The sequence below is a fragment of the Salvelinus sp. IW2-2015 genome, linkage group LG11 (genome assembly GCF_002910315.2).
Source record: "Salvelinus sp. IW2-2015 linkage group LG11, ASM291031v2, whole genome shotgun sequence".
In the NCBI taxonomy this organism is placed as follows: Eukaryota; Metazoa; Chordata; class Actinopteri; order Salmoniformes; family Salmonidae; genus Salvelinus; species Salvelinus sp. IW2-2015.
In genome coordinates, this window is record NC_036851.1 from 2,057,561 (window position 1) to 2,081,728 (window position 24,168).

Sequence of the window (24,168 nt, forward strand, 5' to 3'; positions counted from 1 at the left end):
ACAGCCCCAGACCATTATTCCTCCTCCACCAAACTTTGCAGTTGGCATTATGCATTCGGGCAGGTAGTGTTCTCCTGGCATCCACCAAACCCAGATTCTTTCATCCGACTACCAGATGGTGAAGCGTGATTAATCATTCCATAGAACGCGTTTCCACTTCTCCAGAGTCCAATGGTGGCGAGCTTTACACCACTCCAGCCGACGCTTGACATTGCGCATGGTGATCATAGGCTTGTGTGCGGCTGCTCGGCCATGGAAACCCATTTCATGAAGCTCCCGGTGAACAGTTCTTGTTCTTCTTGACGTTGCTTCCAGAGGCAGTTTGGAACTCTGTAGTGAGTGTTGCAACCGAGAACATATGATTTTTTACGTGCTTTAGCATTCGGCTGTCCTGTTCTGTGAGTTTGTGAGGCCTACCACTTCGCGGCTGTGCCGTTGTTGCACCTAAATGTTTCCACTTTACAATAACAGCACTTACAGTTGACCAGGGCAGCTCTAGCAGGGTAGAAATTTGAGGAACTGACTTGTTTGAAAGGTGGCATCCTATGGCGGTGCCACGTTGGTCACAGAGTTCTTCAATACAGGCCATTCTAAATCAAATCAAATTTTATTTGTCACATACACATGGTTAGCAGATGTTAATGCGAGTGTAGCGAAATGCTTGTGCTTCTAGTTCCGACAATGCAGTAATAACCAACCAATTCTACTACCAATGTGTCTTTAAAAAATTTTAATTTCACCTTTATTTAACCAAGTAGGCCAGTTGAGAACAAGTTCTCATTTACAACTGCGAACTGGCCAAGATAAAGCAAAGCAGTGCGACACAAACAACACAGAGTTACACATGGAATAAACAAACGTACAGTCAATAACACAATAGAAAAGTCTATATACAGTGTGTGCAAATGAAGTAAGATTAGGGAGGTAAGGCAATAAATAGGCCATAGTGGTGAAATAATTACAATTTAGCAATTAAACATGGGAGTGATAGATGAGCAGAAGATGAATGTGCAAGTAGAGATACTGGGGTGCAAAGGCGCAACAACAAAAATAATAACAATATGGGGATGAGGTAGTTGGGTGGGCTATTTACAAATGGGCTATGTACAGGTGCAATGATCTGTAAGCTGCTCTGACAGCTGATGCTTAAAGTTAGTGAGGGAGATATGAGTCTCCAGCTTCAGTGATTTTTGCAATTCGTTCCAGTCATTGGCAGCAGAGAATTGGAAGGAAAGGCTTTGGGAGTTGGCTTGGGGGGTGACCAGGGAAATATACCTGCTGGAGCGCGTGCTACGGGTGGGTGCTGCAATGGTGACCAGTGAGCTGAGATAAAACGGGGCTTTAACCTAGCAATATGAGTCTCCAGCTTCAGTGATTTTTGCATTTTGTTCAGTCATTGGCAGCAGAAAATTGGAAGGAAAGGCTTTGGGAGTTGGTTTTGGGGGTGACCAGTGAAATAAACCTGCTGGAGCGCGTGCTACGGTGGGTGCTGCTATGGTGCCCAGTGAGCTGAGATAAGACAGGGCTTTACTAGCAAAGACTTAGATGACCTGGAGCCAGTGGGTTTGGCGACGAATATGAAGCGAGGGCCAGCCAACGAGAGCATACAGGTTGCAGTGGTGGTGGTATATGGGGCTTTGGTGACAAAATGGATGGCACTTTGATAGACTGCATCCAATTTGCTGAGTAGAGTGTTGGAGGCTATTTTGTAAATGACATCGCCGAAGTCAAGGATCGGAGGGATAGTCAGTTTTACGAGGGTATGTTTGGCAGCATCAAATCAAATGTATTTATATAGCCCTTCTTACATCAGCTGATATCTCAAAGTGCTGTACAGAAACCCAGCCTAAAACCCCAAACAGCAAGCAATGCAGGTGTAGAAGCACGGTGGCTAGGAAAAACTCCCTAGAAAGGCCAAAACCTAGGAAGAAACCTAGAGAGGAACCAGGCTATGAGGGCTGGCCAGCCCTCTTCTGGCTGTGCCGGTGGAGATTATAACAGAACATGGCCAAGATGTTCAAATGTTCATAAATGAGCAGCATGGTCAAATAATAATAATCACAGTAGTTGTCGAGGGTGCAGCAAGTCAGCACCTCAGGAGTAAATGTCAGTTGCTTTTCATAGCCGATCATTAAGAGTATCTCTACGCTCCTGCTGTCTCTAGAGAGTTGAAAACAGCAGGTCTGGGACAGGTAGCACGTCCGGTGACAGGTCAGGGTTCCATAGCCGCAGGCAGAACAGTTGAAACTGGAGCAGCAGCATGAGTGAAGGATGCTTTGTTGCGACATTGGAAGCCGATTCTAGATTTAATTTGGGATTGGAGATGCTTGATGTGAGTCTGGAAGGAGAGTTTGCAGTCTAACCAGACACCTAGGTATTTGTAGTTGTCCACATATTCTAAGTCAGAAACGTCCAGAGTAGTGATGCTACTCGGGTGGGAGGATGCGGGAAGCAGTCGGTTGAAAAGCATGCACTTAGTTTTACTTGCATTTAAGAGCAGTTGGAGGCCACGGAAGTAGAGTTGTATGGCATTGAAGCTTTTCTGGAGGTTTGTTAACACAGTGTCCAAAGAAGGGCCAGAAGTATACAGAATGGTGTCGTCTGCGTAGAGGTGGATCAGAGAATCACCAGCAGCAAGAGTGACATCATTGATGTATACAGAGAAAAAAGTGGTCCCGAAAATTGAACCCTGGGGCACCCCCATAGAGACTGCCAGAGGTCCGGACAACAGGCCCTCCGATTTGACACACTGAACTCTCTGAACCAGGCGAGGCAGTCATTTGAGAAACCAAGGCTGTTGAGGCTGCCGATAAGAATGCGGTGATTGACAGAGTCGAAAGCCTTGGCCAGGTCGATGAAGACGGCTGCACAGTATTGTCTTTTGTCGATGGTGGTTATGATATTGTTTAGTACCTTGAGCTTGGTGGCCTTCCTAAGCCAGGATTCAGACACGGCTAGGACATCAGGGTTGGCGGACTTTGCTAAAGCAGTGAATAGAACAAACTTAGGGAGGAGGCTTCTGATGTTAACATGCAAGAAACCAAGGCTTTTACGGTTACAGAAGTCAACAAATGATAGCGCCTGGGGAGTAGGTGTAGTACTAGGGGCTACAGGGCCTGGGTTTACCTCTACATCACCAGAGGAACAGAGGAGTCGGATAAGGGTACGGCTAAAGGCTATAAGAACTGCTTGTCTAGTGCATTCGGAACAGAGAATTAAAGGAGCAGATTTCTGGGCATGGTAGAATAGATTCAAGGCATAATGTACTGTACAGGGGTATGGTAGGATGTGAGTACAGTGGAGGTAAACCTATGCGTTGGGTGACGATAAGAGAGGTTGTCTCTGGAGGCGTCAGTTAACCTAAGTGAGGTTTCCGCATGAGTGTGGGGTGGGAGAAAAGAGCCATCTAAGGCATTTTGAGCAGGACTGAGGACTCTACAGTGAAATAAAACAATGAAGATTGCATGGCTGTCTATGGAGATTGCATGGCTGTGTGCTCGATTTTATACACCTGTCAGCAACGGTTGTGGCTGAAATAGCTGAATCCACTAATTTGAAGGGGTGTCCACATACTTTTGTATATAGCTGAATCCACCAATTTGAAGGGGTGTCCACATACTTCTGTATATAGGGTGTATGTAGATGCTGGAGATAACTAATATAATGTTGAAAAGTTGTGGAGTTGCACTTTAAGGTTCAATCATAGGCTGGCTATTTCACCCAATTCCAGGTCACTAAGGGTATACGCCATAACATTTCTACATGCATGCTAATGTGAATAATGTATGAGATGTATCAAATAGGCTATGTAGTAGTAGGAATTAAATTGAGAGAAAATACATTATTTATTTGAAGCTATCCATTTGAAGTTGCTTGATAGTGTAACTGTCAAGAGTGGTCCGCCAAGCCACTTTATGCTGATTGGTTCTTGTTCTCAGAAGTTGAAAATCTATATAATAATACTGTAAGCCACTTAACTGCGGGGAAACTATGCAGATTTTCTTAATTTTAGGTTCGCTGACTAAATTATTTTCAGCTGTGTTTTGTATTTTTGTTTATTTTATCTTCAACTGCATATCTCATGACCCACTGCCCTGTTTTCCCCAACTAACCCCTTAAACCTTAAAAAAAAAAAAAATGCTGTCAAATAATGCAAGGTACATACTATACTGGGTTCATGGTTGGCCTATCACAACATTTAATTTTAAAGAGAAAGCAAGTGCCATGATGATCCCATAGGAAATAAGCTGTGTTGGGGAGTTGAAAGGTAAAACTCCCTAAATAGGAAAAATCCATGAGAGTAACCAGACTTCAAAGAAGGAGCCCCACAGAAATGACTCAATCTCAAGGGGAAGCCCATCCTCAGAACTGCTGGTCCATTCCTGGGGCTATTCAATCAATTTTGATATTTGGCAATCTTTTGTTGGTATAGCAAAATAACAATTTCCCCCATTTATCTTCATTGTGGTCAATGACTGCACTTCAGGATGTATCTAGTGCCCTGATGCTTCATTTCAATTTCTAGGTTGTGTGCAATACTATGTAGCCTAATTCAAGAGCCCATTATAGAAAGGACCAAATGAAAATAGAACGCCTGAGGAATAGATTAAGTGCCCTATTCAATCAGATCCGCTTTCAGACATCAGCATAGCGGTTGTTTTGGCAGTGTCAAAGGTGAGCTGCGCTAGAGCTGTCAAATCCAAAAGCAGCTCCTGGCATTATACCTAAAGTGGACATTGCCATTGGCTGCACGGAGTCGCATTAAGAGCAATCCCATGCAGCCTTGTTCACAAGTTCGAACAGTGGAATGCGACTTGTAGGCCTAATCTACTCCTCAATTAGGTTGATAGAAATCCTCGTTCATCATTTCAAATTTAAGCGTCATTTCTACACTGCTCAAAAAAATAAAGGGAACACTTAAACAACACAATGTAACTCCAAGTCAATCACACTTCTGTGAAATCAAACTGTCCACTTAGGAAGCAACACTGATTGACAATAAATTTCACATGCTGTTGTGCAAATGGGATAGACAAAAGGTGGAAATTATAGGCAATTAGCAAGACACCCCCAATAAAGGAATGGTTTGCAGGTGGTGACCACAGACCACTTCTCAGTTCCTATGCTTCCTGGCTGATGTTTTGGTCACTGTTGAATGCTGGCGGTGCTTTCACTCTAGTGGTAGCATGAGACGGAGTCTACAACCCACACAAGTGGCTCAGGTAGTGCAGCTCATCCAGGATGGCACATCAATGCGAGCTGTGGCAAGAAGGTTTGCTGTGTCTGTCAGCGTAGTGTCCAGAGCATGGAGGCGCTACCAGGAGACAGGCCAGTACATCAGGAGACGTGGAGGAGGCCGTAGGAGGGCAACAACCCAGCAGCAGGACCGCTACCTCCGCCTTTGTGCAAGGAGGAGCACTGCCAGAGCCCTGCAAAATGACCTCCAGCAGGCCACAAATGTGCATCGCCGCCGCCATGCTACCACTAAAGTGAAAGCACCGCCAGCATTCAAAAGTGACCAAAACATCAGCCAGGAAGCATAGGAACTGAGAAGTGGTCTGTGGTCACCACCTGCAGAACCACTCCTTTATTGGGGGTGTCTTGCTAATTGCCTATAATTTCCACCTGTTGTCTATTCCATTTGCACAACAGCATGTGAAATTTATTGTCAATCAGTGTTGCTTCCTAAGTGGACAGTTTGATTTCACAGAAGTGTGATTGACTTGGAGTTACATTGTGTTGTTTAAGTGTTCCCTTTATTTTTTTGAGCAGTGTATATAGCCTACACTTTCTCATTCTGAACATCTAATGCGAGCAGGAAGGTGTGGCTTAATGACAAGGATCAAGAGCAGCTTCTCACCAATTTGACAGCTCCAATGCAGTTACACATTCGACACTGCCAAAACATCAGCTATGTGGGTGTTGGCTATCCGGTTAATGCTTGATCTGATTGAATCTTCTTTGGCTGCATTTACACAGGCAGCCCATTTGACATTTTTTCCACTAATTGTTCTTTTGACCAATCAGTGAAAGAAATATCATTATTTAGCTGTAAGTGCCAGTGAAAATGCAGCCTTTGAGGTGTCGTGCAATTTCTGTCAACTAAATAAGTAGCCTGTTTTAATTGAACATTAAATAATGCTTATCAGACTAAGTAAAAATGTATGCGGGAGTGTTTAACTCTGTCAGACAAACCACTCGTTACAAAAACAAAACAGGACAATTTGGAACTGATAAAACTTTTATTTCACTTTAAATTGTCTTTTACACTTTCCTGATAACATGTAGGGTGAAACTAGAACTGTTTTAAAAGACATACAAATCTAGTATTACGTCAATAACCAGGGGTTGTTTTTTTTGTGTATTTTTGTTTTAATGCTATTCTAAATCTAAGCAATATAAACCATCACAGAAGCAAACTTTAGGCAGAATACTGGTCAGTAAAAACAAAGCAATTGGAGATACCAGATATACAGACAGGCTCGGTTCCACATTCACTACTGCATTTTTTAAATTAAGCGTAGAATAACTGCCATTTATTCAGCTAACGGGGAGATTTTTCTTCAGTGCATGAAACATTGTCTTCAGCAAGACTGAACCAGATGAATTCAACACCTAAGTGGAATGTTATGGTGATGACAAAGTATTGTGACACTGAGTGAATTCAGCTACTTCTTCAAGTTCCTTGCACTACTCCAGAATCTAACCCATCCACTGACCGCATTCCACTACAATATGGTCTCCTCTGATAGACTCCAGACTTAAGTCTGGAGATACACGAAACTAAAGCATCAATGCCATCTCCGACTATGACAACTTACATTAGGGGATTTGCTTACACACTCTTCGTGGGCAAGAGCATGAATTCTCTTAGATATCGTTTCCTTTATGAAATGATATCTAACTTTTGACTGGTCAGTTGGGACTGTCAGCATAAGGCCTTCAAGATAGGCTTTAATAACCAATATATAAAAGTTCAATGTAAAACAGCTTTAAGGTGTTTCTTTGCAAGCAGGTTAACAACACAATTTAAGAGATTTAAATGTACTTTAAAAGGGTTTACAATTTACAGTTTTGAACCAATGTGCGAGTCACTATTACGCAAAGCAAAAAAGTAACATTTAAGAACAAAATAGTATCATTATACTAATGTCAAACAGCACCTTTATGTCAAATGTTCTAGTACATAACATTAGGAGAATGCTCCGGTTTGTTCAACAAAAATGTATAACACCTTGAAGGTAGACTCAGCGAAATGACATCGATGCAGAAAGTTAACAGAAAGTTATTTCTGCAACTAAGAGCGCTGAAGTGGGAGCTCAACTTTTACTCTGTTTTGGTCTCGTACCTACCACACTAACAATGTGAAGCAAACCTGTGCGCATGCACAGATACTGTGTGACCGTGTAAGACCAAAGTCTTGCTCATCTCAATATCTGCAGTGCTGCGTGTGGCAACGTTATTTCACTGAGTCTACCTTTAAATGTTAGGTTCTAATGGAATGTTTTTTTTCCTTTTCAGCTGGACATACATTGAATGGCAAAACCTAGAGTCCCTTGTATTAATTTTAGTTCCAGATGCAAAATAAAATTTACAATACACAGCAATATGCATGTTAGTCAGTGTCACAATACAACCTCTTCTACCATTCTCTATGAGGCCACAGCAGAATTGCACTGCTACATACAGTACTGAATTTTAGCGACCAGAATTTGTGATTATGTGGAGAAAAACTAAGCATCACAGTGTTTGTTGAAAATAAACAGTTTAATGTTTAATGACCTTTTTGAATAAAAACCAGCAATCGCCAGTACACTAGCAAAGCAAAAAAGGATACTATCAATGCATATCTTGCTAGGTGAAAGAACATATCTTTATGAAATGTTAGGAGAGAATCAAAGGGGGGGGGGGCGAATGGCCTTGCCACTCAACCAGGTAAATGTATTTTTCTTTTATCCTCACAAAACAATACTCTGCTTGTTAACAACTGAGCATATCTGAGAAAGGGCACAACTGGTAGGTCAGGTACAATTCATGCTGCTTGTCATACAGAAAGGGAGGGGGCTGGATGGAGCAGGGATGTATGGGCTGTATATGTGTAAAATAAAGAAAGAAGAGTGTGGGTGGATTAACAGTGATGTGCAACGCCTTTAGTTCTCCCCTTCGCCGGCATCCCCCTCGTCACCCTGGTTTTCTGATGTCCACAGCTGCAGAGGGAAAAAAACAAAAAAAACATTGGATTCATACACTCGAGGCATTCAGTTCCAAGTTTATCGAACGATAATGCATTTGAATGGCATGACATTGGCAAGGCGCATATTGTCTGTAAGTACTTACAGTGAGATTGTCCCTTAGTAGCTGCATGATCAAGGTGCTGTCTTTGTAAGAGTCCTCGTTCAAGGTGTCAAGCTCGGCGATCGCTTCGTCGAAAGCCTATAGGGAAAACAGGTATATGGAAGGGGGTAAAAAAAACATGTTTTATAAGGCCCAGAATACCACAAAATAAAATGCCTCCAAAACACTTTACCAATTGACAAAGCTTGGTACTCCAGATGACAAAGCACCATCACAACAGTCTATTTTTCATTTAAATATTTGGCAAACGCCAACAGCACAAGCACCGGTGTTAAAGAGCAGGTTTGTGTAAAAAATCTGAGCAGGAGGGGCGTGTCTGTATCACGCAGGCACTGCAGTGTGATGATGGAACGTGTGTGAGAGTATAACGGTGCCCCACCGCCTTCGCCAAACTGCAGGCCTGCTCGGGGGAGTTGAGGATCTCATAATAGAAGACGGAAAAGTTGAGAGCGAGGCCCAGCCTGATGGGGTGTGTCGGCTGCATGTCCTTCTTGCTGATGTCAAATGCCTCCTGGTAGGCCTGCTGGGAGTTCTCCACTGTGGCTGTGATGGTGAGAGAAGAGGCCCAATGAATTAACACCATTCACTCATCATGCTTTTGTTGAAGAGAATTAATGTTTCATTTCACAGAGCATCTCCTGTATAATGGATACTGATTGAACATTGTCTAGATATTATGTACTGTGGACATCAAATCAGGCCAGTGATGATACCACTTAAGCCTTAAAAAGCACTGCAAGCAGCAGATTATAAAAATATAGGTTTTGCTTATTTCCATGATAATCAGACGCTGAGGAAAAGTGGCCAATTAACGATCATGGGTTCTTGGCAACAGTGTGACTCGGAAGCTTCCTCACAGAACAGAGATCTACTTACTCTTCTTTGAGTCTCCAGATGCCACCTCAGACAGATATCTGTAGTAGTCACCTTTCATTTTAAGGTAGAACACCTTGCTTTCTGCCTGAGTCGCATTGGCAATGAGGTAATTGTCGAGGAGTGCCTAAAACAGAAAAAAAGAGAGGTTGGTTGGGTGTCAGTCAACTCAAGTCCGCCCTTTCAACACACAGGACCAAACAAAAGATTAACCAAAAATAGATGCTCTGCAACCTTGCTTTGGTGTCAAATTCATTCCAGCTCACATTCACGCTAAATGAAAAATGCTTGTTGTGTAAATAGGGCATTTTCCCTGTACAATTTCCACTTCCAACCACATTCCCAAATTGCCTGCACTCTAAATGAATCTAACTCTAGCCCCAGTGTCACATTATATCACCCCGTCCCCATAGCATCAAGGGACTCCTTTAAAAGCGATGGCACAGACTAGCAAGCTCTCGCTCTCTCACCAGCACATCCTTGCAGATGTCCTGCAGCTCGGCCTCAATCTTCTCGCGGTATTCACGGGCCATCTGCTGCTTCTTCTCGTTGCCCTCGGTCTTCTGCTCGATGCTGGAGATGACGCGCCAGGAGGAGCGACGCGCCCCCACCACATTCTTGTAGGCCACCGACAGCAGGTTGCGCTCCTCGTTGGAGAGCTCGCCGCCCTGCTCCGTCACCGCTTTCATCGCCGCCGCCATATCGTCATAGCGTTCGGCCTGCTCGGCCAGCTTAGCCTTCTGTACCAGGTCGTTCTTGTCCATGTCGAGGCTGTGAAATGGCACAAAGTTATTGTGGTCATAGTCACACCAAGCAACAGTTATTAGTAATGTTAGAAAGTATGAGGTTACCCATTCTACAACCCTAGTACTGTGGACCCAAGGGGATGAACATTTTTGATCTAGTCATATACTAACAGACCCGATTAGATGCATCTGGTGTGCTTGTGCTGGGCTAGAACATTAATGTGCACCTCTGTGGGTCCTGAAAAGTTTTTTAATGTTCTGATTTTATTAATCCGTTTTATCATGTAGCCTATTGAATACTCAGTAATTAGGCGTGATAAAATGTCTAACAAACCAATAGCCTATTAGCACAGATGTCTCTCTCAGCTAAGGGAGTGCCTCATTTCTGACTGATAATGATTAGGATTTTTAAATATGCATTAATATACGGATATAAAGACAACCCGATAGCATGTCCAGAGATGTCTGTGTGTCCGGGTTGGGGTCAATTCCATTTCAATTCAGTTAATTCTGGAAGTAAACTGAAAAGCAAGCAAGACTGAATTGAAATGGAACTGACCCAAAACCTGCAAGTGTTCTTCAAATGGAAAATCACTGAGTATTCAATAGGCTACATGATCAAATTGATTAATAAGCATCATAACTTTTCAGATACCAGTCAGGAACTATTCCCTTACATGCAAACCACAGCGGCCACATTCCGTGCACGAGCGTTGCAAAATAAATGTACCAGTCAAAAGTTTGGACACACCTACTCATTCGAGGATTTATCTTGATTTTTTGTTTTTACTTTTAACCCTTTTTCTCCCCAATTTCGTGGTGTCCAATTGGTAGTTACAGTCTTGTCTCATCGTTGCAACTCCCGTACGGACTTGGGAAAGGCGTAGGTCGAGACCAAACCAAGCCACACTGCTTCTTGATACAATGCCCGCTTAACCCGGAACCAGCCACACCAATGTGTCGGAGGAAACACTGTACCGCGTCAGCCACAGGAGTCACTAGAGCGCGATGGAACAAGGACATCCCTGCCAGCCAAACCCTTGCCTAACCCGGATGACGCTGGGCCAATTGTGCGCCGCCCCATGGGTCTCCCGGTCGCGGCCGGCTGCAACAAGGCTTGCACTCGAACCAGGATCTCTAGTGGCACAGCTAGCAACTGCGATGCAGTGCCTTAGACCACTGCGCCACATTTGTACTATTTTCTACAATTGTAGAATAATAGTGAAGACATCAAAACTATGAAATAACACACATGTAGTAACCAAAAAAGTGTTGAACAAATCCTAATATATTTTTTTATTTAAGATTCTTCAAAGTAGCCACCCTTTGTCTTGATGACAGCTTTGCACACTCTTGGCATTCTCTCAACCAGCTTCATGAAGTAGTCACCTGGAATGCATTTCAATTAACAGGTGTGCCTTGTTAAGTCAATTTGTGGAATTTCTTTCTTCCTTAATTCATTTGAGCCAAGCATTTATGTTGTGACAAGGTAGGGGTGATATACAGAAGATAGCTCTATTTGGTAAAGGTCAGTTAATACGGAACATTTCTTCAAGTGCAGTCGCAAAAACCCATCTTCCATCAAGACCCAGAGTTACCTCTGCTGCAGAGGATAAGTTCATTAGAGTTACCAGCCTCAGAAATTGCAGCCCAAATAAATGCTTCACGGAGTTCAAGTAACAGACATCTCAACATCAACTGTTCAGAGGAGACTGCGTGAATCAGGCCTTCATGGTCGAATTGCTGCAAAGAAACCACTACTAAAGGACACCAATAATAAGAGAGCAAATGGACAATAGACAGGTGAAAATCTCCTTTGGCCTGATGTGTCCAAATTAGAGATTTTTGGTTCTAACCACCGTGTCTTTCTGAGACGCAGAGTAGGTGAACGGATGATCTCCACATGTGTGGTTTCCACCATGAAGCATTGAGGTGGTGCTGTGATGGTGCCAATATTCTTAATTTATTTAGAATTCAAGGCACACTTAACCAGCATGGCTACCACAGCATTCTGCAGTGATATGCCATCCCATCTAATTTGCGCTTCGTGGGACTGTCATTTGTTTTCCAACAGGGCAATGACCGAACACACCTCCAGGCTGTATAAGGGCTATTTGACCAAGAAAAAAAGTGACGGAGTGCTGCATCAGATGCATGCCCTGGCCTCCACAATCACCCGACCTCAATTGAGATGGTTTGGGATGAGTTGGACCGCAGAGTGAAGGAAAAGCAGCCAACAAGTGCTCAGCATATGTGGGAACTCCTTCAAGACTGTTGGAAAAGTATTCCAGGGGAAGCTGGTTGAGAGAATGCCAAGATTGTGCAAAACTGTCATCAAGGCAAAGGGTGGCTACTTTGAATTATCTAAAATATATTTGGATTTGTTGAACATTTTTTTGGTTACTACAGGATTTAATGTGTTATTTCATAGTTTTGATGTCTTCACTATTATTCTACAATGTAGAAAATAATAACAATTAAGAAAAACCCTTGAATGAGTATGTGTGTCCAAACTTTTGACTGGTAGTGTACATGTTATTCAGCCATTTCACCCACACCGCTCACAGGCCTGAACGAGCGTATGCGTAGCCAAACGATAAAATACAACTTGTCTATTTTTGAGACACTTGACACGCTGGAAGTCCCACCTCTCCCATCTACTCATTGGTTTGCAGGAGCATACAACATCACGTGGGTATTTGAAAGATGACCGAGGAGAGACTAAACATAGACAACTAAACTTAGAGCATCATTTAGAGGTCATATGAATTTAAGATTTTAATTATTCTGCCATTTTCAAAGTCATGTCCCCCCATCCTTGACTTTTCTTAAATAAGTATATTCAAAACACTGTGGTTGTTAGAATTTCACTATCAAAGTTTGTTATAAGCAGTTTTGAGGACATGCAATTTTCCCCCATTGCACTTGGCTGCCATCTGACAATGTCCCATGGCTCCCGAGTGGCACAGCGATCTAATGCACTGCATCTCATTGCTAGGCATCACTAGGTTCGATCCCGGACTGTATTACAACCGGACGTGATCAGGAGTCCCATAGCACAATTGGCCCAGTGTCGTCCGGGTTAGGCCATCATTGTAAAATAAGAATTTGTTCTTAACTGACTTGCCTAGTTAAATTAAAATAGATAGAAACTACCCCCTAACCAGTGGTCCAACAGGTCGTTTTCAGTCGATCGCCAAACATTTCTGTAAAAAAGCCGATTGGCGGTAGGTGCACCCGATTTAGCTGCCCTGAGCGCTGAGCAGGCAAAGAGTTTGCATTTTGAAACATGCGTCTGAAGTTACGAACTCTGCCTTCCAGGCAGACCCGGAGAGTAAATCAAGTGCACTAAAGGTCTACCGCTGGCCAATCGTGTGGCTCAGTTTACCGTGTCTGCAGTAATGTAGCAGGAATAAAAAAAAAAAGCTACAGTAAAGCTGATACTGCGAGATTTTTTTTTTTAAACCATGATTAGAGAGAGAGCTGCTGTTTTTATGAGTGAGTTAATGTAAGTCCTTACTCAGCACTGTCAACTCTTTTTATTCAACACCTTTATAAGCCATAAAATGCACGTTCTTCCTACTTCCACTCGTGCTGTAACGAATGAGTAGGAAAGTGTATTGATAGGCTTGCATTTTATTAGCGGCTTGGTTCTTTTTTAATATCCAGGAATATTTCACTTTCTGTTCACAACATGAATTTGTGGTGCGTGAGTTGTCATCAGCTGGAAGACGGTGTCCCTTTTTGGTTAGTGTCAGCAGAGGAAAGAGAGAGCGGCAGGACGTTGAGGCAGACCCTCAGTCAGCTGCTCTCTCCCTCCGCTGAGACTGACCATCAGATGCAGGCACCATCAGCCCAGCAAAATAAAAATAAGCAAATTATTTAAATGTATGCTCAATCAGCTGTGACTCACAAGTAATACAATGACTGATCTATTACCGCTGTGATCATATAACTCACAGTTTTAAATTAACTTTTTTGGGGGTGGGGGACAATGCATTGGGAGGGCAATTCAAGCAAAGACAATGTGCGGTGATAACGTATTAGGCCTATAGCCCACTGCACAAACCTCATTACTACAGTACTGTTTTTAATAGGTTAGTGTTGCATAGACTTAAATGTTTTAAGTCACGTTAAAATAAAATCTGAGCAGTAGATCTCGGGTTGCATTTTGACTCAGAAAGTGATCTTGAGACGGTTAGTGACACCTGACCTAAACTATATCAAAACTAATTTCACACATAGATGTACTAATAATAGATGTAGCCTAAAGACCAGATTACAGTTACAATATTCTGATGGGTGACAATAGTATTAACTGCCTTGTGATTGAAGAGACTACAGCGCAGTGTGGGTAACTGACAAAGGGAAAGCTTCAGCTTACCAAAAAGCAACTTTTTCATATAAGTCTTCATGCAGGAAAACTTTTTGATTTCCTAACCAGAAAAGAGCAGGTTAAGGTTTCTAAAACATGTGCATTTGCCAAACAACTTAAAGTAAAAATCCACTCAAAACCACCCATTCCTTTAATTTACAGTGTTAAAAGAAAATGGGAAAGGGGGATACCTAGTCAGTTGAATGTCTGAATGCATTCAACTGAAATGTGTCTTCCGCATTTAACCCCAACCCCTCTGAATCAGATGTGCGGAGTGCTGCCTTAATCGACATCCACGTCTTCGGCGCTCAGGGAACAGTGGGCTAACTGCCTTGCTCAGGGGCAGAATGACAGATTTTTACCTTGTCAGCTCAGGGACTGGCCCAAAGCTGTGAGAACAATATTTTTTGTGAACAAATGTTTCATTTTGGCGTTATAATAAGGTTGGTAGCAACATGGAAAATCGCTTTTTGAAATCTGTTGAAGCTCAAGTCGACAACAAAATCCACAATGCAAATGCTCTCTCTATGGGCTGGCTGGCTAGGTAGCTATCAAACGTAACTACACAAAATAATACCAAAGACAATATCAGTTAGTGTAGTTTTAGGCAATTTTACAGCTATCAATTTAGGAGTCTACAATCTCACCATGTTCAAACAGCAGATCGATGTGCCTTACAGAGTGGTCTAACATTCACAATGGTAGATATACTTTTGAGGAGATGGGAAACGTTGCCCATGCTACGTCAACGGGCTGCGCAGTGCATTCTGGGCAATTCTGGGACAAGAAGCACTCTCCTTCAAGCAGTGAATGGGAATCTATTGGTTATTAGCTCAAAAACCCAACATTAGCACACATTTTGGCAACAAGAAAACAAAATTACCAATCTTTACCGAGATATGAGAAAAGTACTCGCTATCTATAGTATCGTATAGCTTTGGAATGGTGACATTACGTACTTTTGAGGAAAATAGGCACGTTTCTCAACATATACACTGACTGACAACGTGAACGCGATTGGTCGACAGTCTGCTGGGTGGGTCGTTACACGTTCCTTCATTCGTTGGATTCCTATCTTCTTTCTATAATACACTGCTCCAAAAAATAAAGGGAACACTTAAACAAAACAATGTAACTCCAAGTCAATCACACTTCTGTGAAATCAAACTGTCCACTTAGGAAGCAACACTGATTGACAATAAATTTCACATGCTGTTGTGCAAATGGTATAGACAACAGGTGGAAATTATAGGCAATTAGCAAGACACCCCCAATAAAGGAGTGGTTCTGCAGGTGGTGACCACAGACCACTTCTCAGTTCCTATGCTTCCTGGMTGATGTTTTGGTCACTTTTGAATGCTGGCGGTGCTTTCACTCTAGTGGTAGCATGAGACGGAGTCTACGACCCACACAAGTGCCTCAGGTAGTGCAGCTCATCCAGGATGGAAGGTTTGCTGTGTCTGTCAGCGTAGTGTCCAGAGCATGGAGGCGCTACCAGGAGACAGGCCAGTACATCAGGAGACGTGGAGGAGGCCGTAGGAGGGCAACAACCCAGCACAGGACCGCTACCTCCGCCTTTGTGCAAGGAGGAGCACTGCCAGAGCCCTGCAAATGACCTCCAGCAGGCCACAAATGTGCATGTGTCTGCTCAAACGGCCAGAAACAGACTCCATGAGTGGTATGAGGGCCCGACGTCCACAGGTGGGGTTGTGCTTACAGCCCAACACCGTGCAGGACGTTTGGCATTTGCCAGAGAACACCAAGATTGGCAATTCGCCACTGGCGCCCTGTGTCTTCACAGATGAAAGCAGGTTCACACTGAGCACATGTGACAGACGTGACAGAGTCTGGAGACGCGTGGAGAACGTTCTGCTGCCTGCAACATCCTCCAGCATGACCGGTTTGGCGGTGGGTCAGTCATGGTGTTGGGTGGCATTTCTTGGGGGGCCGCACAGCCCTCCGAGATGTGCTCGCCAGAGGTAGCCTGCATGCCATTAGGTACCGAGATGAGATCTCAGACCCCTTGTGAGACCATATGCTGGTGCGGTTGGCCTGGGTTCTCCTAATGCAAGACAATGCTAGACCTCATGTGGCTGGAGTGTGTCAGCAGTTCCTGCAAGAGGAAGGCATTGATGCTATGGACTGGCCCGCCGTTCCCCCAGACCTTAATCCAATTGAGCACATCTGGGACATCATGTCTCGCTCCATCCACCAACGCCACGTTGCACACAGACTGTCCAGGAGTTGGCGGATGCTTTAGTCCAGGAGATCCCTCAGGAGACCATCCGCCACTCATCAGGAGCATGCCCAGGCGTTGTAGGGAGGTCATACAGGCACGTGGAGGCCACACACACTACTGAGCCTCATCTTGACTTGTTTTAAGGACATTACATCAAAGTTGGATCAGCCTGTAGTGTGGTTTTCCACTTTAATTTTGAGTGTGACTCCAAATCCAGACCTCCATGGGTTGATAAATTTGATTTCAATTGATAATTTTTGTGTGATTTGTTGTCAGCACATTCAACTATGTAAAGAAAAAAGTATTTAATAAGAATATTTCATTCATTCAGATCTAGGATGTGTTATTTTAGTGTTCCCTTTATTTTTTTGAGCAGTGTATATCTTTGGCAAATTCACCATGCACTAGAGGCAGACAAATAGTGCGACACCCTCCATTAAATTACACATTTGAGGTAAGATTATCGCAAAAATAAGATCAATGGCTCATTCGAGAGAAGACATCCTCCCGAGTTATGACATCAGCCAGTATTTTAATCTGACATGTTGACGAACGTTTTCGCAATCTAAAAGACGAATTCCTTTTGACTTCCAGTGTAGTTGAGAGTGACTATCACCGTGCTACGTCATACCGGCCTAAGCGAACGCCAATAACTCAGACACACATGAAATGACCCAGGGAATAGATTGAACATCAAATCAGAGATGCAAAACACAAAATAAAATTCAAAATGGGCGAACTAGGGCTGGGAAAAATCTCATATCCCGATATACAGTAGAAGTCGGGTTACTGTATGGCTTGCTTTTGTGGCTGAAGCTATTATCAGATTATTGAATATTGTGTTTTGCCGTAAAGCTTTTGAATATCTGACACCGCGGTGCATTAAGAACAAGTGTATCTTTAATTCTATGTAAAACATGTATCTTTCATCAAAGTTTATGATGAGTATTTATGTTATTTGACGTGGCTCTCTGCAATTTCTCCGGATATTTTGGATGCATTTCTGAACATGGCGCCAATGTAAACTGAGGTTTTTGGATATAAATATTAACTTTATTGAACAAAACATATATGTATTGTGTAACATGAAGTCCTATGAGTGTCATCTGATGAAGATCAACGGTTAATGATACATTTTATCTCTATTTCGGGTTTTTTGACTCCTGTCTTTGGCTGGAAAAATGACTGTTTGTCTGTGATTTTGCGGTGACCTAACATAATCGTTTGTGGTGCTTTCGCTGAAAAGCCTATTTGAAATCGGACACTTTGGTGGGATTAACAACAAGATTACCTTTAAAATGGTATAAGACACATGTATGTTTGAGGAATTTAAATTATGGGATTTCTGTTGTTTTGAATTTGGCGCCCTGCAGTTTCACTGGCTGTTGACGAGGTGGGACGCTACCGTCCCACATACCCTAGAGAGGTTAAGGCAGAGCATCACTTTATTACAGACAGACTTCTCCCCATCTTAGCTACTACTGCATCAATATGTTTTGACCATGACAGTTTACAATATAGTGTTACTCCAAGCAGTTTAGTCACCTCAATTTGCTAAATTTCCACATTAATTATTACAAGATTTAGTTGAGGTTTAGTTAATGATTTGACCCAAATACAATGCTTTTAGTATTAGAAATACCCACTCAAACTAACTGCAGCTCTTTGTTGAGTGTTGCAGTCATTTCAGTCGCTGTAGTAACTGACATGTATCATGTTGAGTCATCCGCATACATAGAACCTCTGGCTTTACTTCAAGTCAGTGGCATGTCGTAAGTAAAAATTGAAAAAACAAGGGGCCTAAACAGCTACTCTGAGGAATTCCTATTATATTTGATAGGCTTCCAATAAAGAACACCCTCTGTGTTCTGTTAGACAAGTAACTCTTTATCCACATTATAGCAGGGGGTGTAAAGCCATAACACATACGTTTTTCCGGCAGTAGACCATGATCAATAATGTCAAAATATGCACGGAGTCTAGCAAGACAGCCCCCACAATCATTTTATCATAAATTTCTCTCAGCCAATTCAGTCATTTGTGTATGTGCTGTGCTTGTTGAGTGTCCTTCCCAATAAGCATGCTGTGTGTCCTTCCCTAAATTCTGTTGTTAATTTGTTTACTGTAAAATAGCATTATATCTGGTCAACAAAAAAAATCCAGCGGTTTACTAAGGGTTGGTAACTGGCTGATTGGTTGGTTATTTGAGCCAGTAAAGGGGGCTTTACTATTCTAGGGTAGCGGAATGACTTTAGCTTCCCTCCAGGCCTGAGGGCACACACTCTCTAGTAAGCTTAAATTGAAGATGTGGCAAATAGGAGTGGCAATATAGTCAGTAATTTTCCATCTAGATTGTCAGACCCTGGTGGCTTGTCATTGTTGATAGACAAAAATTGTTCACCTCTTCCACTCTGACTTTACGGAATTCTAAAGTACAATTCTTGTCTTTCATAATATGGTCCGATATACTTGGATGTGTAGTGTCAGCGTTTGTTGCTGGCATGTCATCCCTAAGTTTGCTTATCTTGCCAATGAAAGTCATTAAAGTAGTTTGCAATATCAGTGGGCTTCGTGATGAATGAGCCATCTGTTTCAATAAATGGAGCCACGTTGGCTTTTCCCCCAAAAATTTCATTTAAGGTGACCCAAAGCTTTTTACTATAATTTTTTATATAATTTATCTTTGTTTCATACTTAATTGCCATACCTTTTGCCTCATCCCTCTCAACCATACACATTTTTAATTCCTCATCAATTCACGGGGATTTAACAGTTTTAACAGTCATTTTCTTAATGGGTGCGTGCTTATTAGTAACTGGAATAAGTAGTTTCATAAATGCGTCAAGTGCAGTGTCTGGTTTCTCATTACACACCACAGACCAGCAAATATTCTTTACATCAACATATGAAAAACTACAAAACTAATTGTATGACCTCTTATACACTATATTAGGCCCAGCCTTTGGAACTTTGGTTTCCCTAGATATGGCTACTATATTGTGATCACTACATCCTATGGATTTGGATACTGCTTTAAAGCAAATATCTGCAAAATGTGATCAACACATGTTGATGATTTAATTCCTGTGCTGTTTGTAACTACCCTGGTAGGTTGACTGACTGATGCAAGTTGCAGGCACTGGTTACAGTTTTAAGTTTTTTCCTGAGTGGGCAGCTTGATGAGAGCCAGTCAATATTTAAAATCACCCAGAAAATACATTTCTCTGTTCATATCACAAACTCAGCAAAAAACCAAACGTCCCTTTTTCAGGACCCTGTCTTTCAAAGATAATTAGCAAAAATCCAAATATCTTCACAGATCTTCACTGTAAAGGTTTTAAACACTGTGCTTGTTCAATGAACCATAAACAATTCATGAATATGCACCTGTGGAATGGTCGTTAACCTGTCTAGGACTGGGGTTCCGCTAGCGGAACAGTAGGTCAGTAATCCAGAGCAGAGTCCGAAAGGTATAGAATGGCAGGCAGGCTCAGGGCAGGCAGAGGTCAGCAATCCAGGGTGGTGTGACAAGGCACAGAATGGTGTGGGGGTGCTTTGCTGGTGACACTGTCAGTGATTTATTTAGAATTCAAGGAACACTTAACCTGTCTGGGAACGGGGTTTCGCTAGAACGGGGACCTGTTGGATCGGAGGGTGAGGGCTAGGGCGATTCCCCCCAGAAATGTCCGGGAACATGCAGGTACCTTGGTGGAAGAGTGGGGTAACATCTCACAGCAAGAACTGGCCAATCTGGTGCAGTCCATGAGGAGGAGATGCACTGCAGTATATAATGCAGCTGGTGGCCACACCAGATACTGACTGTTACTTTTGACCCCCCCTTTGTTCAGGGACGCATTATTTCATTTCTGTTAATCACATATCTGTGGAACTAGTTCTGTTTATGTCGCAGTTGTTGAATCTTATGTTCATACAAATATTTACACATGTTTAGTTTGCTGAAAATAAACAGTTGACAGTGAGGACATTTCTTTTTTTGCTGAGTTTACATTATCACGCATTTCACACATATTATCCAGATACTGACTGTTAGCACTTGGTGGTCTATAGCAGCTTCCCACAAGAATGGGCTTTAGGTGAGGCAGAGGAATTGTAGCCATATTACTTCAACAGTAGTTAACATTAGATCCTCTAAGGTTTACAGGAATGTGGTTCTGAATATAGACAGCAACACCACCTCCGTTGGCATTTGTCTTTTCGGTAGATGTTATAACCATGTATTGCTACCACTGTATCATCAAATATATTATCTAAGTGAACAGAATATGAATGTCATCTGTTACAGATGAATTCTAAATAAATCACCAACAGTGTCACCAGCAAAGCACCCCCGCACCACCTCCTCCATGCTTCACGGTGGTAACCACACATGCGGAGATCATCCGTTCACCCACTCTGCGTCTCACAAAGCCACAGCAGTTGGAACCAAAATTCTCACATTTGGACTCAGATCAGATCAAAAGGACAGATTTCCACCGGTGTAATGTACGTTACTCGTGTTTCTTGGCCCAAGCAAGTCTCTTCTTATTATTGGTTTCCTTTAGTAGTGGTTTCTTCGCAGCAATTCGACCATTAAGGTCTGATTCACGCAGTCTCCTCTGAACAGTTGATGTTGAGATGTGTCTGTTACTTGAACTCTGAAGCATTTATTTGGGCTGCAATTTCTGAAGCTGGTAACTCCAATGAACTTATCCTCTGGAGCAGAAGTAACTCCGGGTCTTCTTTCGCTGTGGCGGTCCTCATGAAAGCCAGCTTAATCATATCGCTTGATGGTTCTTGCGATTGCACTTGAATAAACTTTCAAAGTTCTTGAAATGTTCTGTATTGACGACCTTCATGTCTTAAAGAAAGGAGAGAAAGAAGTGATCTCATCTTTGTGGTTGGGAGTGGCAAGGGGGAGGGCTTGGTGTATGTGTGTAAATGGGAAGGTGCACAGCACACAAGGAGCCAAGACACAAAACGACAACATGAGAACAAACGCTTATGAAAAAATACAAAAATAAAGTGATTCTTGTGATACAGGCATTGATTTAATTAATTTGATATATTGCCTAGCCCTAATTTTAAGATTCAAGGAATGCCATACAGGCCATCATTGTAAATAAGAATTTGTTCTTAACTGACTTGCCTAGCTAAATAAAGGCCATTAAAAACAAAAACACAGTATAAATATACCTTTTAACACTTTCAGCATTTTTCGATGGTGAGAGGCAAGGAACCCCTTTCTCTGGGACAGTAACACAAATTCAATGTTATAAAGAAAATCTTGTCCACACCGGAACGGCTAAATAATGCTGACATAGGACAATATAAGATCAGCTTGGTAAATGTTAGGTATTATATTTGAGAAAATTGGCCATTATGATTGGCCACAACTAAACAAATTCCAATATTGTGGTTCTGATAATTTATCTTGAAAACACAACATTCTTAGAAATATCGATTTGTCCCCATTGGGGCTCTAGAAAGTTTAAGCCATAATCAGAAGACTTTCTTCTTCTAAACAACCATTATAGGAAATTAACCATATAACTTTTACGTGAAACCCAGCTCTAGACGCAAGGCATGTTTTCAAAGGACATACATCCCTAAAAAATAACGTGAAGTAGTGACAACGCAGCAGGTGATCTTAGCTTTATTGTTTAACCAATGTATTATTATTATGGCCACGTATAGTTATACGGCTCGTGGCCATGTTATCTCAAGTCAATTTCGACTATGATAAAGTCAGATTTGCTCACAATGGCTGTGTCACTTGCGCCAGTTGAGATCAGTTTATTTTAAAAACCTGGTATACTATGACAGTATGGTATCCTACATTACCAAGGCTATGTCTTAATTGTCACTGTGTTTTACTATCGATACAATTTCCTCCAACATAACCATCTTTCAACCGTTAGCAAATACTCGCTAACTAGTTATGATCACGGATGTCAAATTTAACGTCCATGGCGGAAATACTGCAGCATTGCGCTATAAAATCGGTAGCACCTAATCGCTAAAGCGTTAGCTTGCTAGATTCCAGTCCGGCATTGAAGATGGAGCTGGAGAGCTAGTAACGCCCTCTCTGTCGCATTCCCTTGCGGAATTTTAATATGAAAGCTGCCGTTAGCTGGCCTATCTAGCAAGTTATAGTAATTGAATGTTACCAATGAGTTGGATATACGAAAATATCATTTAATTCGTAGCTATTAAACACCAGTGTCATCGCAAAAACCTGTGCATTGCAGTCCATTCACTTGTAAAATTAGCTGGAGATAGCGTCATGTTAGCATTAGCTTGCTAGCGCTGGTAAGGTAGCTACTGTAAGTCTTGATTTCACGACGACCAGGCAGGGAACATTAGCCTTGCAAAAAAATTATCATAGTCTAGTGTGGATATATACATCAGCATTACGGTACAATTTTGGATTTTGATTCATATTTCCTAGGGCAGATCTGAGATACGTGGTTTACAATAACCTAATTCCTAGCTAGCTTGTGAGCTCTAGCTCGCTATTCAATCACACGTCTCGGCCTAAATCCTTGTACCCAGCCCCAAACCACCTTCCGCCACAGATAGCGATTGGAGACATTGTTGGGTTATTATGAACCCACAATTACCGCTCTGACCCAGGAGATAATAATATAATCAAACTTATGCAAGTGAACTCACATTTAGCTTGTATTTTGAATCCTGCTTTTTCTCTAAACGATGGGAGTACCAAGCTGTCCTCCGTTCGCTGCTCGGGATTTTCAGGGCAGTACCACTTCCGCCTGCGCTAACACTTCCGCTTCCTCTAAACTCCCCCCTCCCCCCGCCAGTATCTATGGTAACAGCACTCCGGGGTTTCCTAAGCATTTTGCAGGGTAGTTGACGTCATAAAGAGTATGCGAGCCACTATGCGATGACGTAAGTGGTCACCATAGTTACCGTCTCCAAGCAAATGCTTACAGTCCCATGTAAAGTGTAAATCATAGACCACAGATGTTGAGACAGGATAGTCTGGCTGTACCGTTTATATAAAGTTGCAGGCGCGTCACAATACTTTTGAGCTAATATTATATAAGAGGAACAGGAGCTCAAGCAGTAGAACATTTGCCAGTAATCAGCTCCTGTGAGCTCCTGTCCAAGTCAAGCACTGATCATGTCTTATGAAATGACAGCTTGCATGAATATGATTGCATGCATATGATTTTAAAAAAATATTGCTACCATAATACTAACAACACTGCTCTTAGAAAAAACACTGCTCTTAAAAAAAGTTACTCCAGCAGAAGAACCCATTATGGGACTTGGTAGAATAACTCTTTCACCCACAAAAGAGTTCCATGTATACTGAACAAAAATATAAAGGCAATGTCTAAAGTGTTGGTCCCATGTTCCATGAGCTGAAATAAAAGATCCCAGAAATGTTCCACATGTACAAAAAGCCCATTTCTCTAAAATGTGTGCACAAATTTGTTTACATCCCTGTTAGTGAGCATTTCTCATTTTCCAACTTAATCTTTCGACTTGACAGGTGTGGCATATCAAGAAGCTGATTAAACAGCATGATCATTACACAGGTGTAAGTTGTGCTG

General features: G+C 42.3%; 1 protein-coding gene across 1 annotated transcript; it reads right to left on the bottom strand.

Moving 5' to 3' along the window:
* Positions 1–7,900: 7,900 nt before the first annotated feature.
* Positions 7,901–23,382, bottom strand: LOC111969654 (14-3-3 protein beta/alpha-1). Its single transcript, XM_023995809.2, has 6 exons — positions 23,261–23,382; positions 9,699–9,999; positions 9,232–9,355; positions 8,735–8,898; positions 8,338–8,433; positions 7,901–8,207 (listed from the first exon to the last, which is right to left on the bottom strand). Exons 2-6 carry the CDS (start codon positions 9,990–9,992, stop codon positions 8,151–8,153), a joined length of 735 nt encoding a protein of 244 aa, XP_023851577.1. The 5' UTR covers positions 9,993–9,999; positions 23,261–23,382; the 3' UTR covers positions 7,901–8,150.
* Positions 23,383–24,168: the final 786 nt, after the last annotated feature.